This window comes from Panulirus ornatus, chromosome 6 (genome assembly GCF_036320965.1).
Source record: "Panulirus ornatus isolate Po-2019 chromosome 6, ASM3632096v1, whole genome shotgun sequence".
In the NCBI taxonomy this organism is placed as follows: domain Eukaryota; kingdom Metazoa; phylum Arthropoda; class Malacostraca; order Decapoda; family Palinuridae; genus Panulirus; species Panulirus ornatus.
In genome coordinates, this window is record NC_092229.1 from 13,918,890 (window position 1) to 13,936,825 (window position 17,936).

Consider the following 17,936-nt stretch of genomic DNA (forward strand, 5'->3'; position numbering starts at 1 on the left):
CAATGAATTGTTAGGCAATTTACATGGTAAGTAAAGTTTACAACAGTTGAACATCAATGGTTGGATCACTTGTCAAGATATATCATAAACAAACTATTTACGGTAAGCAAAGTTGATACTTCTCAAATATCTGAGGTAGAACATTGTCTTGGATGAATTGTTTACACTTATATTGTAATGTTTGGTAAGAATCCTTCAAGGTATGAGTTTTTTTTAGTTCTTCATCTTTATTATGCATGCTGAGCCCAATATTCCCCATTCACAGTTGGAAGAGGAGACTTTAGGTCCTTGGTGCATTAATGAGCATGTAGAAAAAAAGATCTCTGTAAGGGTAAACTTAGGCATGTTTGAAGAAAAAGTAGTCTTGACAAAGTTGTATGGATTGGGTCTTGGGCCTTTCATGTAAAAGAAAGAAACAGGGTTTGTGTGCAGGAAAATAGATGTCTTGGGGTGATTTGTAGTCTGAGGAATGATGGCATCAGAGGGAGGAATGGCAGTTGACAGTCTGATAAAGGGTACACCTAGTTGTGTTGAAATGGTTTGGGCATATGGTGAGGACGAGTGGAGAGAGACTGACAATGAGGATCTGTGCACCAGAAGTGGAGGGAGCCAGGGTCGAGGGTGACTAGGAAGGAGAAGAGGCTTTAGGGTATTAGGTTCTGAACTTTCAGGAGAGAGAGGTATGTGCTATAGAGGAAAAAATGAAATTTTGTGGTGTCTGAGGGATGTCATTTTGTTAATGGGCTGAATTAGGGTGTATAAAATGGAGTTGTCTGTAGGGCTTGGTTGTGAATAGTTTCCTTTAGTTTTGGTATAACATAACAGCTAGAGTTTGGTTGTGCACTGATGAGGCCATTTGTTGTTTTTCTTGATATTAGCCTGTATAATGAGGGAAAGCAGTTAGGTAACAAAGAAAAAGGGAGCATTATGTACCATCTTTTAGTAAAATGTGAAGGCTCTCTGGAAAAGATCTGCCAAATGAGCCTGGTCCAATTTGTTATGAGTGTTTGGGTCATGGAGCCATGGCCTTAAATAGTGCTGCTAATTAGAAGAGCAATAGTGCAGCCTTGTGTGTTGGCTGCATTGTTGTTAGACAAAGCAGTGGAGATAGAGATGCATTTCAAAAACTGATGTAAGATATTTACTAAGATTCATTATTGAACAGTTTTCTTGAGTTTTTAAATGTTGATTTAGAATACTTTTGCTAGGATTCATGATAGGTTGACACAGAAAGAATTTTCCAAATTAATGTATTACTTTATCCACCAGGTCTTATAAGCATGACAGGATTGGAGGTAACAGAAGGACGACTGACAAGACGCCGTGGTGGACGGAGGCTGGGACAGATTATTGTCCATTGTATACGTACTTTAGTTCTCATATTGACGTATTACACTTGCTCAATAGGCCTCACTTTTTATCAAAAGAAGTTATTTAAGGTAAGCTGTGCACATGAATGAGCAGTTCTGTTATTACATTGTTTTTGTTGTGATGTCACCATGTCTTTTTAGTAAATAGATAAATGGGTATGCTTATTTACTTTCTGGCCCAGGATCCTTATATCTTTATGTGGCTCCTGCATCACTCAGTAAGCCGGCCCATTCAGTGGTTGGGATCATAGGTCATGAAATGTAGTTATCTTTTGTGTGTGTCAATTTGCATTGGGTGTAGAGTAATTGAGTTGTGAGTACATGGTCTCATTGTTGTGCTAGTTGCAAGTTGCACTGTGGATATGAAGGGTCATCAGATATATTGAAACATTGTTTTTAGTGTTGTATGGGTGGGTGATGTCCAGAACATAGATGGAAAATTGTGACTTATGTTTTTTTGTTGAGTTTGGCTTCTTGTGGATCTGGTTAGTTGGAGTTTGATACTGAATTGGGGGGACAGCTTTTTAGTACTTGGGTTATTTCATGTGACTATGTCTTAAGTGTTACATTTGTTGGGGGTGGGAAATCTATGAATATAGGTTGCTAAAGTGTAAGACAGGTATATGCTTTTGTTCTAGGAGCATTGAGGAATGTGAGGAAAAGAGTTCAGTCTGATAGGGCAAAGATGGACATGTTTAAAGGTATAGTAATCCCAGTGATGTTGTATGGATGCAAGATATGGGTTGTAGATGAGATTGTACAGATGACAGTGATTGTGCTGGAAATGAAATGTTTGAGGACAGCATGCGGTGTGAGAGGGTTGATGTTATAAATAGATGTAGGTTGAGAGAGAGGTGTAGTAATAAGAACATTATGGTTAAGAGAGCTAAAGAGGGTTTGTTGAAACGGTTTGGACATATGGAGAGAATGAGTGAGGAGAGGTTGACAAAGAGGATGTATGTCAGAAGTGGATGAGACAAGGATAAGGAGGAAACCATATTGGAGATAGAAGTGTGGTGTGAACAGAAATTTAAGTACTTGAGGCCTAAACATTCAGGAGACTGAAAGATTTGCACAGTATAGTGTGTATGGTAGTGATGTGGTATACAAAGGGCAAAGTGCCATCAGTGGACTGAACCAGGGCACATGAAGCAGCCAGGGGAAATCATGGAAAGGCACGTGGGGCCTGGTTATGGATAAGGGGCTGTGATTTCGGTGCATTACATATTACGGCTAGGGAATGGATGTGAGCAAATGAGGCCTTTTCTTTGTCTGTTGGGCTGTTCCTGGTGCTGCATTGCTAACACAGGAAATGGCAGACAAGTATGGAAAAGGAAAATGTGTATTTTTTTCTACTTGTTTATTGGTTGCTGCATCAGCAAGGTAGCGCACATCCATTCTTTCCCTGTCAAGCAAAGTGCACCAAAACCACCCCCTTATCCACAATCAGGTTTGGAAAACCTGTACACATTTTCACCCTTGTCTTCATCAGATAATTATCAAACACCAGCTTCCCCTCATCTCACATTCACATTCGAGAGTCTCTTTAGCACACCCACCAACTAGTATGTAATCCAGTAATGCCCTTTTATTGTCTTTTCTGTTCACCCACATATACTTATGTATGTCCCTCTTTTTAAACCAGGTATTCCCAGTCAGCAGTCATTTTTCAGCACACAACTCATTAAACTGTTCACAATTCTTATTCACAATGTAGGTTACCCCAGGCCCCCAATTTTACTCTCAACTATCACAGTACACACAGTTGCCTTGAAATTATCCAGAACTAATACCTGATCTTATTCATCAAAACCAGAACTAGTATACATATATGTATTTTCATTCATGCTTGCAATTTCCCATGTGTGCAAGGTAGTGTCAAGAATAGACTGAGCCTTAGATGGAAAATTCCTCATGATTTCCAGCCACCAGCTCCAACCACTCATAGACACCTTCTACAACCTTCAGGGAATACAGTGGCAGGATTATTTCCTTCTCATCCCAAGATATGTAGTATGTTTGAGGAAAGGGACCTGGATGTTTTGGCTCTGAGTGAAGTGAAGTTTCAGGGTAAAGGTGAAGAGTGGTTTCGGAATGTCTTATGAGTAAAGTCAGGGATAGTGAGAGAACAAGAGCAAAAGAAGGAGAAGCACTCCTCCTGAAGCAGGAGTTGTGGGAATATGTGATAGAGTATATGAAACTAAACTCTAGATTGATATGGGAAAAACTGAAACTGGATGGAGAGAGATGGGTGATTATTGGTGCTTGTGCACCTGGTGATGAGAAGAAAGATCATGAGGGGCAAGTGTTTTAGGAGCAGCTGAGTTGAGTGTCAGTAGCTTTGATGCATGAGACTGGGTTTTAGTGATGGGTCATTTGAATGCAAAAGTGAGTAATGTGGCAGTTGAGGGTATAATTGGTGTACATGGGGTGTTCAGTGTTGTAAATGCATTTGTGTGCTGATAAAGGACTGGTGATTTGGAATACCTGGTTTAAAAAGAGAGATGTACATAAGTATATGTATGAGTAGGAGAGATGACTAGAGGGCATTATTGGATTCTGTGTTAGTTGATAGGTGTGTAAAAGAGAGACTTTTGGATGTTAATGTGCTGAGAGGGGCAACTGGAGGGATGTCTGATCACTATCTTGTGGAGGCAAAGGTGAAGAATTGTAAAGGTTGTCAGAAAATAAGAGAGAATGTTGGGGTGAAGAAAGTGGTGAGAGTGAGTGAGCTTGGAAAGGAAACTTGTGTGAGGAAATACCAGGAGAGATTGAGTGCAGAATGGCAAAAGGTGAGAGCAAATGATGGAAGGGGAGTGGGGGAGGAATGGGATGTATTTAAGAAATCTGTGATGGCTTGTGCAAAAGATGCATGAGGCATGAGAAAGGTGGAAGGTGGGCAGATTAGAAAGGGTAGTGAATGGTGGGATGAAGAAGTAAGATTGTTAGTGAAGGAGAAGAGAGAGGCGTTTGGATGATTTTTGCAAGAAAGTAATGTAAATGACTGGGAAAGGTATTGAAGAAAGCGGCAGGAGGTCAAGAGAAAGGTGCTAGAGGTGAGAAAGAGGGCAAATGAGAGTTGGGGTGAGAGAGTATCATTAAATTTTAGGGAGAATAAAAAGATGTTTTGGAAGGAGGTAAATGAAGTGCATAAGCCAAGAGAACAAATGGGAACATCAGTGAAGGGGGCAAATTGTGAGGTAATAACAAGTAGTGATGAAGTGAGATGGGGTGAATATTTTGAAGGTTTGTTGAATGTGTTTGATGATAGAGTTGCAGATATAGGGTATTATGGTCGGGGTGGAGTGCAAAGTGAGAGGGTTGGGGAGAGTGGTCTAGTGAACAGAGAAGAGGTAGTGAAAGCTTTGTGAAGGATGAAGGCCAGCAAGGTGGTGGGTTTCGGTGGTGTTGCACTGGAATTTGTTAAAAAAGTGGGTGACTGTTGTAAAGGATATTCATTGTATGTATGGTTCATGGTGAAGTGCCTGAGGATTGGCGGAATGCATGCATAGTGCCATTGGACAAAGGCAAAGGGAATAAAGGTGAATTTTCAAATTACATTGGCATAAGTTTGTTGAGTATTCTTGGGAAATTTATGGGAGCGTATTGATTGAGAGGGTGAAGGCATGTACAGAGCATCAGATTGGGGAAGAGAAGTGTGGTTTCAGAAGTGGTAGAGGATGTGTGGATCAGGTGTTTGCTTTGAAAATGTATGTGAGAAATACTTAGAAAAACAGATGGATTTGTGCTTCGCATTTATGGATCTGGAGAAGGCATATGATAGGGTGGATAGAGATGCTTTGTGGAAGGTTTTAAAAGTATATGGTGTAGGAGGTAAGTTACTAGAAGCAGTGAAAAGTTTTCACCAAGGATGTAAACCATGTGTACAAGTAGTAAGAGAGGAAAGTGATTGGTTCCCAGTGAATGCCGGTTTGCGGCAGGGGTACGTGATGTCTCCGTGGTTATTTGATTTGTTTATGGATGGTTGGTTAGGGAGGTGAATGCAAGAGTTTTGGAGAGAGGAGCAAGTACGCAGCCTGTTGTGGATGAGTGGGCTTGGCAAGTGAGTCATTTGTTGTTCGCTGTCATATAATACAGCGCTGGTGGCTGATTTGGGTGAGAAACTGCAGAAGTTGGTGACTGAGTTTGGTAAAGTGTGTGAAAGAAGAAAGCTGAGAGTAAATGTGAATAAGAGCAAGGTTATTAGGTTCAGTAGGGTTGAGAGGCAAATTAATTTGGAGGTAAGTTTGAATGGAGAAAAATTGGAGGAAGTGAAGTGTTTTAGATATCTGGGAGTGAATTTTGCAGTGGATGGAACCATGGAAGCGGAAGTCAGTCACAGGGTGGGGAAGGGGGCGAAGGTTCTGGGAGCATTGAAAAATATGTGGAAGGCAAGAATGTCATCTTGCAGAGCAAAAATGGGTATGTTTGAAGGAATAGTGGTTTCAGCAATGTTATATGGTTGCAAGGCATGGGCTATAGATAAGGTTTTGCGGAGGAGGGTGGATGTATTGGAAATGAAATGTTTGAGGACAATATGTGGTGTGAGGTGGTGTGATCGAGTAAGTAATGAAAGGATAAGAGATGTGCGGTATTGAAAATAGAATGTGGTTGAGAGAGCAAAAGAGGGTGTGTTGAAATGGTTTGGACACATGGAGAGAATGAGTGAGGAAAGATTGACAAAGAGGATATATTTGTCAGAGGTGGAGGGAAGAAGGAGAAGCGGGAGACCAAATTGGAGGTGGAAAGATGGAGTGAAAAATATTTTGAGCGATTGGGACCTAAACATACAGGAGGGTGAAAGAATAAAGAATAAAGTGAAATGGAACGATGTGGTATACCGGGGTCAATGTGCTGTCAATGGATTGAACCAGGGCATGTGAAGCGTCTGGGGTAAACCATGGAAAGTTGTGTGGGGCCTGGATGTGGAAAGGGAGCTGTGGTTTTGGTGCATTATACATGACAGCTAGAGACTGAGTGTGAACGAATGTGGCCTTTGTTGTCTTTTCTTAGCACTACCTCATGCACATGTGGGGGAAGGGCGTTGTTATTTCATGTGTGGCGGGGTGGCGATGAGAATGAATAAAGGCAGACTATGAATTATGTATATGTGTATATATGTATATGTCTGTGTGTATATATATATGTATATGTTGAGATGTATAGGTATGTATATTTGCATGTGTGGACGTGTAGGTATATATATGTGTATGTGGGTGGGTTAGGCCATTCTTTCGTCTGTTTCCTTGCGCTACGTTGCTAACGGGGGAGACAGCGACAAATTAAAATGAATAAATGAATATATATATTCATATATATTTGCCATCCCGCATCAGTGAGGTAGCATTAAGAACAGAGGACTGAGCCTTAGAGGGAACATCCTCACTTGGCCTCCTTCTCAGTTCCTCCTTTTGGAAAATTATACCTAATCGCCGTCTCCCGCATTACGAGGCAGCGCAAGGAAGCAGATGAAAGAATACCCCAGCCGACCCACATACACACTACCTCACTAACGCGGGAAATATATATATGTGTGTGTGTGTGTATGAGTGGTTGGGCCATTTTTTGTCTGTTTTCTTGCACTACCTCGCTGACATGGGTAACAGCGGTTATGTCTTATTGATATGAATAATACATATATACATACATATACACCTCCCGCCCCAGGAGTCTCTTCATTGGCTTCCCAGTCTTCTTTGATCAGGTGTTGTTCTACTAATCCAAACATCGTTACCAACTTGTGTGAGATAACTTCACTCTGCATTGGCTCTCTCAGTAGAGTAGTTGTCCAGCAGTCACTTATCCCTTGCAGTCTTGCTCTGTTTACCTTTTCTTTGCTGAATTAGCAAAGTAGTGCTAGGAACAGATGAAGAAAGGCCACGTCTGTTCACATCCATTCTCTGTCATGTGTAATACACTGAAGCTGCAGCTCCCAAACCATGACCAGGCCCCACTAACCTTTCCATGGCTTACCCTGGATACTTCATATGCCCTTATTCTGTCCAGTGACAGCACGTCAACCCCTGTATACTACATTGTTCCAATGCAGTCTGTCCTGTGCATGCCTTCCATGCCTTATCTTTTTCATATTATATGATATGATATAATTTCTGCATTTTCATTGCTTCACATTAATCTGGAATGATTTGTGCTCTCTTGAGACCAAGACCAGGACCTTTGTTCCTCTTTGGTTTTCTCCCCATATTTTACATGTGATCAAAATCACTCTATGTTCATTCTACTGCATGTGATGAAACTTGTTTCTGACATCAGTGTTACCCATCTGACTGTGCTACTTATAAATATTTCACTGTTCTTGTCATTTCTTTCTTTGTAATGGTAAGCTTTTATTATGAAGAAGATTAGCATACCTTTTTGATTATAATCTTCCTTATCTTTCAGGACTTCAAGTTTCCATTAACAGTAGTAATAGTGCATCTGTTTATGAAGTTTGTCTTGGCGGGATTATGCCGAGCTTTTTACACCCTCATAACGGGTACCTCCAGGGTCACACTACCATGGGATGTTTACTGGAGAAGGGTTTTACCTCCTGGGGCAGCTGCTGGTATTGACATTGGCCTCTCTCAGTGGTCCCTTGAGTTTATAACAGTAGCCTTGTAAGTATGGAACCAATCCTCATTATGTCCCTCAGATGTTAGGCTTCCCATGAAGTTTTGCTTTTTAGCTTTGAGGTATAAAAATTATTTTATTGTTTGGAGTGATCTGAGCGACGTATTTTTTCTAAGAAACCATTCAGAAAAGGAATAAAGCGTATTAGCTAATGACATATTCTGTGGAAGTTGGAAGAAGGAACAAAAGAGGAGATAAAAGAACAAAAGAAGACTGCCATTAGAGTGTAAAGGACAGTAAAAAAACAATTAATTGTGGAAATTAGAATGAACTGAAAATATCAAGATTTCAGGAGTGATTAATGAAGCAAAAAAAAAAGAGAGTAAGTGAAGAAAGACAAAAGATATGAACACTATGGTATTAAGAGAGAATAGAAAGATGGTGACCTTATACTTTAGTAGTGTACAGAATTTACTTTGATCTATGTTTCAATAGGTTTGTTACTCTTCCAAGGATAAATTCACATACCCAGAAAACTGAGCTCATAACCTGCAGTTTACCTTCTGAAACAAGCAATTGTTCATTATATCTTTAGTGGGGGACGAAGAAGGTGGTTTAGGTGTGGGTGGGAAATGGGGAAGGAGTGAGCATTGATAGTGTTCATAGATGAGGGAGAGAGTGGTGGTGGTGCTGTTAGTGGGGTAAGGAGTGTTGGCAGTGTGAGTGGGGTAGGAAGGGAGTGGTGATGTGGTGTGGGTGGGGGAGGAGGGGAACTGTTATGGTTTGGTTGGGAAAGGAAAGGACAGAGCCAATGGTTGTGTGAAATGACACTAAAGGCTAAGAAGCAGCACTGGAGTTCAGTAGCTAGGAGACTCTTTTGCATTGGCCACCCCCTTGAGGGAGTTCCCAAAGGGAACAGGCATCTTTCAGATAGAGATTAATACAATATTATTGTCAAAAAGAAAATGATTATGGAACCTATTTAAAAGAGGATGAATTTTATTTATGTTTATCTAAAGATGATAAGAAAACAGTACCTTACTTTCTAATAGGGGAAACAGAAGGAGTCATGTGGGGAGTGCTCATCCTCCTCGAAGGCTTAGATTGGGGTGTCTAAATGTGTGTGGATGTAACCAAAATGAGAAAAAGGAGAGATAGGTAGTATGTTTGATGAAAGGAACCTGGATGTTTTGGCTCTGAGTGAAACGAAGCTCAAGGGTAAAGGGGAAGAGTGGTCTGGGAATGTCTTGGGAGTAAAGTCTGGGGTTGGTGAGAGAACAAGAGCAAAGGAAGGAGTAGCACTAGTCCTGAAGCAGGAGTTGTGGGAGTATGTGATAGAGTGTAAGAAAGTAAACTCTAGATTGATATGGGCAAAACTGAAAGTGGATAGAGAGAGAGGGTGATTATTGGTGCCTATGCACCTGGTCGTGAGAAGAAAGATGATGAGAAGCAAGTGTATTAGGAGCAGCTGAGTGAGTGTGTTAACAGCTTTGATGCACAAGACCGAGTTATAGTGATGGGTGATTTGAATGCAAAGGTGAGTAATGTGTTAGTTGAGGGAATAATTGGTATACATGGGGTATTCAGCGTTGTAAATGGAAATGGTGAAGAGCTTGTAGATTTGTATGCTGAAAAGGGACTGGTGATTGGTAATACCTGGTTTAAAAAGAGAGAAATACATAAGTATATGTATGTAAGTAGGATAGATGGCTGGAGAGTGTATTTAGATTACGCGTTAATTGTTAGGCTTGTGAAAGAGAGACTTTTGGATATTAATGTGCTGAGAGGGGCAACTGGAGGGATGTCTGATCATTAACTTGTGGAGGTGAAGGTGAAGATTTGTAGAGGTTTTCAGAAAAGAAGAGAGAATGTTGGGGTGAAGAAAGTGGTGAGAGTAAGTGAGCTTGAAAAGGAAACTTGTGCAAGCAAGTGCCATGAGAGATTGAGTGCAAAATGGAAAAAGTTGAGAGCAAATGACATAAGTAGAGTGGGGGAGGAATGGGATGTATTTAGGGAAGCAGTGGTGGCTTGCGCAGAAGATGCTTGTGGCATGAGAAAAGATGGGAGATGGGCAGATTAGAAAGGGTAGTGAATGTTTGGTGGGGTGAAGAAGTAAGATTGTTAGTGAAAGAGAAGAGAGAGGCATTTGGACGAGTTTTGCAGGGAAATAGTGCAAATGAGTGGGAGATGTATAAAAGAAAGAGACAGGAGGTCAAGAGAAAGGTGCAAGAGGTGACAAAGAGGGTAAATGAGAGTTGGGATGAGAGATTATCATTAGATTTTAGGGAGGATAAAAAGATGGTTCTCAGTGAATGTAGGTTTGCGGCATGGTTCTCAGTGAATGTAGGTTTGCGGCAGGGGTGTGTGATGTCTCCATGGTTGTTTAATTTGTTTATGGATGGGGTTGTTAGGGAGGTGAATGCAAGAGTTTTGGGAAGAGGGGCAAGTATGAAGTCTGTTGTGGATGAGAGAGCTTGGGAAGTGAGTCAGTTGTTGTTCGCTGATGATACAGCGCTGGTGGCTGATTCATGTGAGAAACTGCAGAAGCTGGTGACTGAGTTTGGTAAAGTGTGTGAAAGAAGAAAGTTAAGAGTAAATGTGAATAAGAGCAAGGTTATTAGGTACAGTAGGGTTGAGGGTCAAGTCAATTGGGAGGTGAGTTTGAATGAAGAAAAACTGGAGGAAGTAAAGTGTTTTAGATATCTGGGAGTGGATCTGGCAGCGGATGGAACCATGGAAGCGGAAGTGGATCATAGGGTGGGGGAGGGGGCGAAAATTCTGGGAGCCTTGAAAAATGTGTGGAAGTTGAGAACATTATCTCGGAAAGCAAAAATGGGTATGTTTGAAGGAATAGTGGTTCCAACAATGTTGTATGGTTGCGAGGCGTTGGCTATGGATAGAGTTGTGCGCAGGAGGATGGATGTGCTGGAAATGAGATGTTTGAGGACAATGTGTGGTGTGAGGTGGTTTGATCGAGTAAGTAACGTAAGGGTAAGAGAGATGTGTGGAAATAAAAAGAGCGTGGTTGAGAGAGCAGAAGAGGGTGTTTTGAAATGGTTTGGGCACATGGAGAGAATGAGTGAGGAAAGATTGACCAAGAGGATATATGTGTCGGAGGTGGAGGGAATGAGGAGAAGTGGGAGACCAAATTGGAGGTGGAAAGATGGAGTGAAAAAGATTTTGTGTGATCGGGGCCTGAACATGCAGGAGGGTGAAAGGAGGGCAAAAGAATAGAGTGAATTGGATCGATGTGGTATACCGGGGTTGACGTGCTGTCAGTGGATTGAATCAGGGCATGTGAAGCGTCTGGAGTAAACCATGGAAAGCTGTGTAGGTATGTATATTTGCATGTGTGGACGTATGTATATACATGTGTATGGGGGTGGGTTGGGCCATTTCTTTCGTCTGTTTCCTTGCGCTACCTCGCAAATGCGGGAGACAGCGACAAAGCAAAAAAAAAAAAAGAAAAAAATAGATGTTTTGGAAGGAGGTAAATAAAGTGCATAAGACAAGAGAACAAATGGGAACATCGGTGAAGGGGGCTAAAGGGGAGGTAATAACAAGTAGTGGTGAAGTGAGAAGGAGATGGAGTGAGTATTTTGAAGGTTTGTTGAATGTGCTTGATTATAGAGTGGCAGATATAGGATATTTTGGTTGAGGTGGTGTGTGAAGTGATAGGGTCGGGGAGAATGGTTTGGTCAACAGAGAGGAGGTAGTGAAAGCTTTGCGGAAGATGAAAGCCAGCAAGGCGGCAGGTTTGGATGGTATTGCTGTGGAATTTATTAAAAAAGGGGTGACTGTTGTTGACTGGTTGGTGAGGATATTCAGTGTATGTATGGTTCATGGTGAAGTTCCTGAGGATTGGTGGAATGCATGCATAATGCCATTGTACAATGGCAAAGAGGATAAAGGTGAGTGTTCAAATTACAGAGGTATAAATTTGTTGAGTATTCCTGGGAAATTATATGGGAGGGTATTGATTGAGACGGTGAGGGCATGTACAGAGCATCAGATTGGGGAAGAGAAGTGTGGTTTCAGAAGTGGTTAAGGACGTGTGGATCAGGTGTTTGCTTTGAAGAATGTATGTGAGAAATACTTATATGGATCTGGCGAAGGCATAAGATAGAGTTGATAGAGATGCTGTGCGAAAGGTATTAAGAGTATATGGTGTGGGAGGCAAATTGTTAGAAGCAGTGAAAAGTCTTTATTGAGGATGTAAGGCATGTGTACAAGTAGGAAGAGAGGAAAGTGATTGGTTCCCAGTGAATGTCGGTTTGCGGCAGGGGTGAATGACGTCTCCATGGTTGTTTGATTTGTTTATGGATGGGGTTGTTAGGGAGGTGAATGCAAGAGTTTTGGAGAGAGGGGCAAGTATGCAGTTTGTTGTGGATGAAACGGCTGGGGAAGTGAGTCAGTTGTTGTTTGCTGATGATACAGTACTGGTGGCTGATTCAGGTGAGAAACTGCAGAAGCTGAGTTTAGTAAAGTGTGTGAAAGAAGAAAGCTGAGAATACATGTGAATAAGAGCAAGTTTATTAGGTTCGTTACGGTTGAGGGACAAGTCAATTGGGAGGGAGGTAAGTTTGAACGGAGAAACACTGGAGGAAGTTAAGTGTTTTAGATATCTGGGAGTGGATTTAGCAGCAGATGGAACCATGGAAGTGGAAGTGAGTCAGAGGGTGGGAGAAGGGGCGAAGGTTCTGGGAGTGTAGAAGAATGTGTGGAAGACGAGAATGTTATCTTGGAGAGCAAAAATGGGTATGTTTGACGGAATAGTGGTTCCAAAAATGTTATATGGTTGCGAGGCGTGGGCTATAAATAGGGTTATGCGGAGGAGGGTGGATGTGTTGGAAATGAGATGTTTTGGGGGGGGGGGGCATTTCGTTTGTGGTGGGAGGGCGACGGGAATGGATGAAGGCAGCAAGTATGAATAAGTACATGGGTATATGTCTGTGTATATATATGTTGAAATGTATAGGTATGTATATGTGTGTGTGTGTGGGCATGTATGTATATACATGTGTATGTGGGTGGGTTGGGCCATTCGTTTGTGGTGGGAAGACGACGGGAGTGGATGAATGCAGCAAGTATGAATTAGTACATGGGTATATATATATGTATATGTCTGTGTATATATATGTTGAAATGTATAGGTATGTATATGTGTGCGTGTGGGCATGTATGTATATACATGTGTATGTGGGTGGGTTGGGCCATTCGTTTGTGGTGGGAAGACGACGGGAATGGATGAAGGCAGCAAGTATGAATAAGTACATGTGTATATATATGTATATGTCTGTGTATATATATGTTGAAATGTATAGGTATGTATATGTGTATGTGTGGGCATGTATGTATGTACATGTGTATGTGGGTGTGTTGGGCCATTCTTTCATCTGTTTCCTTGCGCTACCTTGCTAACGTGGGAAACAGCGACTAAGTATAATACTGATAAAAAAAGAATGGAATGTACAGAGCATCAGATTGGGGAAGAGCATTGTGGTTTGAGAAGTGTTAGGGAATGTGTGGATCAGGTGTTTACTTTGAAGAATGTATGTGAGAAATTTATAGAAAAACGGATCTGCATGCGGCATTTATGAATCTGGAAAAGGCATATGATAAGGTTGATAGAGATGCTATGTGGAGGGTCTTGAGTATATGGTGTGGGAAGTAAGTTCCTAAAAGCAGTGAAAAGTTTTTACCAAGGGTGTTAGGCATCTGATGCTCTGTACATGCCTTCACCCTCTCAATCAATATATTCCCATACAATTTTCCAGGAATGCTCAACAAACTTGTGCCTCTGTCGTTTGAACACTCATCCTTATCCCCTTTGTCTTTGTACAGTGGCACTCTACATGTATTACACCAATCCTTGGGCACTTCACCATGATCCATACATACATTGAATATCCTTACCAACCAATCAACAACACAGTCACCCCCTTTCTCAATAAATTCCACTGCAATACCATCCAAACCCACTGCCTTGCTGGCTTTCATCTTCTGCAAGGCTTTTACCACCTCTTCTCTCTAAACCAACCTTTCTCCCTGACCCTCTCACTTTACACACCACTCCAACCAAAACACCCTACATTTGCCACTCTGTCATTAAACACATTCAACAAACCTCCAAAGTACTCACTCCATCTCCTTATCACTTGATCATTACCTGTTATCCCTCTCCCTCTTGCCTCCTTCACCGATGTTCCCATTTGTTCTCGTGTCTTTAGCACATTATTTACCTCCTTCCTAAACATCTTTTTATTCTTCCTAAAGTTTAATGATAATCTCTCACCCCAACTCTCATTTGCCCTCTTTTTCAACCCTTGCACTTTCCTCTTGACATCCTGCTGCTTTCTCTTATACATCTACCAGTCATTTGCATTCCTTCCTTGTAAGCATCATCCTAATGCATCTCTTTTCTCTTTCACAAACAACTTTACTTCCTCATTGCACCACTCACTGTCCTTTCTAATCTGCCCTCCTCCCACCTTTCTCATGCCTCATGCATCTTTAGCACATGCCATCAATGCTTCCCCAGATACATCCCATTCCTCACCCACTCCCCTCATACCATTTGCTCTCACCTTTTGCCATTCTACACTCAATCTCCTCTGGTACTTCCTCACACAAGTCTCCTTTCCAAGCTCACTTACTCTCACCACTCTCCTCTCCCCCAAAATCTCTCTACCTTGTTGAAAACCTCTGCAAATCTTCACCTTTACCTCTACAAGATAGTGATCAGACATCCCTCCAGTTGCCTCTCTCAGCACATTAACATCCAAATGTCTCTCTTTTACATTCCCATCAATTAACACATAAACCAATAATGCCCTTTGACCATCTAACATACATTTATTTATTTATTTTTTATTATACTTTGTTGCTGTCTCCCGCGTTAGCGAGGTAGCGTAAGGGAACAGACGAAAGAATGTATCAACCCACCCACATACACATGTATATACATACACGTCCACACAAGCACATATACATACCTCTACATTTCAACGTATTCATATATATACATATACACAGACATATACATATATTTATACACATACACAGACATATACATATATACACATGTACATAATTCATACTTGCTGCCTTTATTCATTCCTGTCGCCACCCCACCATACATGAAATGACAACCCCCTCCCCCCGCATGCATGCAAGGTAGCACTAGGAAAAGACAGCAAAGGCTACATTCGTTCACACTCAGTCTCTAGCTGTCATGTATAATGCACTGAAACCACAGCTCCATTTCCACATCCAGGCCCCACAAAACTTTCCATGGTTTACCCCAGATGCTTCACATGCCCTGGTTCAGTCCAGTGACTGCACATTGACCCCGGTATACCACATCGTTCCTATGCACTCTATTCCTTGCACACCTTTCACCCTCCTGCATGTTCAGGCCCCGATCACTTAGAATCTTTTTCACTCCATCCTTCCACCTCCAGTTTGGTCTCCCACTTCTCCTTGTTCCCTTCACCTCTGACACATATATCCGCTTTGTCAGTCTTTTCTCACTCATTTTTTTATCACATATCTCTCTTACCCTTTCTTTACTTACTTGATCAAACCACCTCACACCACGTATTGTCCTCAAACATCTCATTTCCAACACATCCACCCTCCTCCGCACAACCCTATGTATAGCTCATGCCTCGCAACCATATAACACTGTTGGAACCACTATTCCTTCAAATGCATTCATTTTTGCTTTCTGAGATAATGTTCTAACCTTCCACACATTTTTCAACGCTCTCAGAACTTTTGCCCCTTCCCCTACTGTGTGACTCACTTCCGCTTCCATAGTTCCATCCGCTGCCAAATCCACTCCCAGATGTTTGAAACACTCCACTTCCTCCAGTTTTTCTCCATTCAAACATACCTCCTAGTTGACTTGTCCCTCAACCCTACCGTACCTTATAACCTTGCTCTTATTCACATTTACTCTCAGCTTTCTTCTTTCACACATTTTACCAAACTCAGTCACCAGCTCCTGCAGTTTCTCACCTGAATCAGCCGCCAGCGCTGTATCATCAGTGAACAACAACAGACTCTTTTCCCAAGCCCCCTCATCCACAACAGACTGCATACTTGCCCCTCTTTCCAAAACTCTTGCATTTACCTCCCTAACAATCCCATCCATAAACAAATTAAACAACCATGGAGACATCAGGCACCCCTGCTGCAAACTGACATTCACTGGGAACCAGTCACTTTCCTCTCTTCCTACTCGTATACATTCCTTACATCCTTGATAAAAACTTTTCACTGCTTGTAGCAACTTGCCTCCCGCACCATATACTCTTAATACCTTCCACAGAGCATCTCTTTCAACTCTGTCATATGCCCTCTCCAGATCCATAAATGCTACATACAAATCCATTTGTTTTTCTAAGTATTTCTTACATACATTTTTGAAAGAAAACACCTGATCCACACATCCTTTACCACTTCTGAAACCACACTGCTCTTCCCCAATCTGATTCTCTGTACAAGGCATGCACAGAGAATCAGATTGGGGAAGAGCATCTCCTTCTCACATTACCACTATTTGTTATTGCCTCCCCATTAGCCCCCTTTACCGATGTTCCCATTTGTTCTATTGTCTTATGCACTTTATTTTTTTTTTTTTTTTTTTTTTTTTTTTTTTATACTTTGTCGCTGTCTCCCGCGTTTGCGAGGTAGCGCAAGGAAACAGACGAAAGAAATGGCCCAACCCCCCCCCATACACATGTACATACACACGTCCACACACGCAAATATACATACCTACACAGCTTTCCATGGTTTACCCCAGACGCTTCACATGCCCCGACTCAATCCACTGACAACACGTCAACCCCTGTATACCACATCGCTCCAATTCACTCTATTCCTTGCCCTCCTTTCACCCTCCTGCATGTTCAGGCCCCGATCACACAAAATCTTTTTCACTCCATCTTTCCACCTCCAATTTGGTCTCCCTCTTCTCCTCGTTCCCTCCACCTCCGACACATATATCCTCTTGGTCAATCTTTCCTCACTCATTCTCTCCATGTGCCCAAACCATTTCAAAACACCCTCTTCTGCTCTCTCAACCACGCTCTTTTTATTTCCACACATCTCTCTTACCCTTACGTTACTTACTCGATCAAACCACCTCACACCACACATTTTCCTCAAAACATCTTTTTATTCTCCCTAAAATTTAATGGTACTCTCTCACCCAACTCTCATTTGCCCTCTTTTTCACCTCTTGCACCTTTCTCTTGACCTCCTGCCTCTTTCTTTTATACATCTTCCACTCATTTGCACTATTTCCCTGCAAAAATCGTCCAAATGCCTCTCTCTCCTCTTTCACTAATAATCTTACTTCTTCATCCCACCACTCACTACCCTTTGTAATCTGCCCACCTTCCACACTTCTCATGCCACAAGCATCTTTTGCACAAGCCATCACTGCTTCCCTATATATATCCCATTCCTCCCCCACTCCCTTTACGTCCTTTGCTCTCACATTTTTCCATTCTGCACTCAGTCTGTCCTGGTACTTCCTCACACAAGTCTCCTTCCCAAGCTTACTTACTTTCCTCACTCTTTTCACCCCAACATTCTCTCTTCTTTTTTGAAAACCTCTACAAATCTTCACCTTTGCCTCCACAAGATAATGATCAGACATCCCTCCTGTTGCACCTCTCAGGACATTAACATCCAGAAGTCTCTCTTTCATGCGCCTATCAATTAACATGTAATCCAATAACACTCTCTGGCCATCTCTCCTATTTACATATGTATATTTATGTATATCTCTCTTTTTAAGCCAGTTATTCCCAGTCACCAGTCCTTTTTCAGCACACATTTCTACAAGCTCTTCACCAATTCCATTTACAACTGTGAACACCCCATGTACACCAGTTATTCCTTCAACTGTCACATTACTCATCTTTGCATTCAAATCACCTATCACTATAGCCTGGTCTCGTTCATCAAAAGTGGTAACAC

At 41.8% G+C, this 17,936-nt stretch overlaps 1 protein-coding gene across 11 annotated transcripts in view; it reads left to right on the forward strand.

Moving 5' to 3' along the window:
* Nucleotides 1-17,936, forward strand: part of LOC139749070 (solute carrier family 35 member C2-like) — a 123,960-nt gene that overhangs the window by 44,132 nt on the left and 61,892 nt on the right. For all 11 annotated transcript variants that reach the window (XM_071662532.1, XM_071662530.1, XM_071662534.1 and 8 more), the window contains 2 exons: nucleotides 1,270-1,439; nucleotides 7,773-7,987. In XM_071662532.1, the coding sequence (XP_071518633.1) occupies nucleotides 1,270-1,439; nucleotides 7,773-7,987 (385 nt within the window). The remainder of the gene's footprint in view (nucleotides 1-1,269; nucleotides 1,440-7,772; nucleotides 7,988-17,936) is intronic.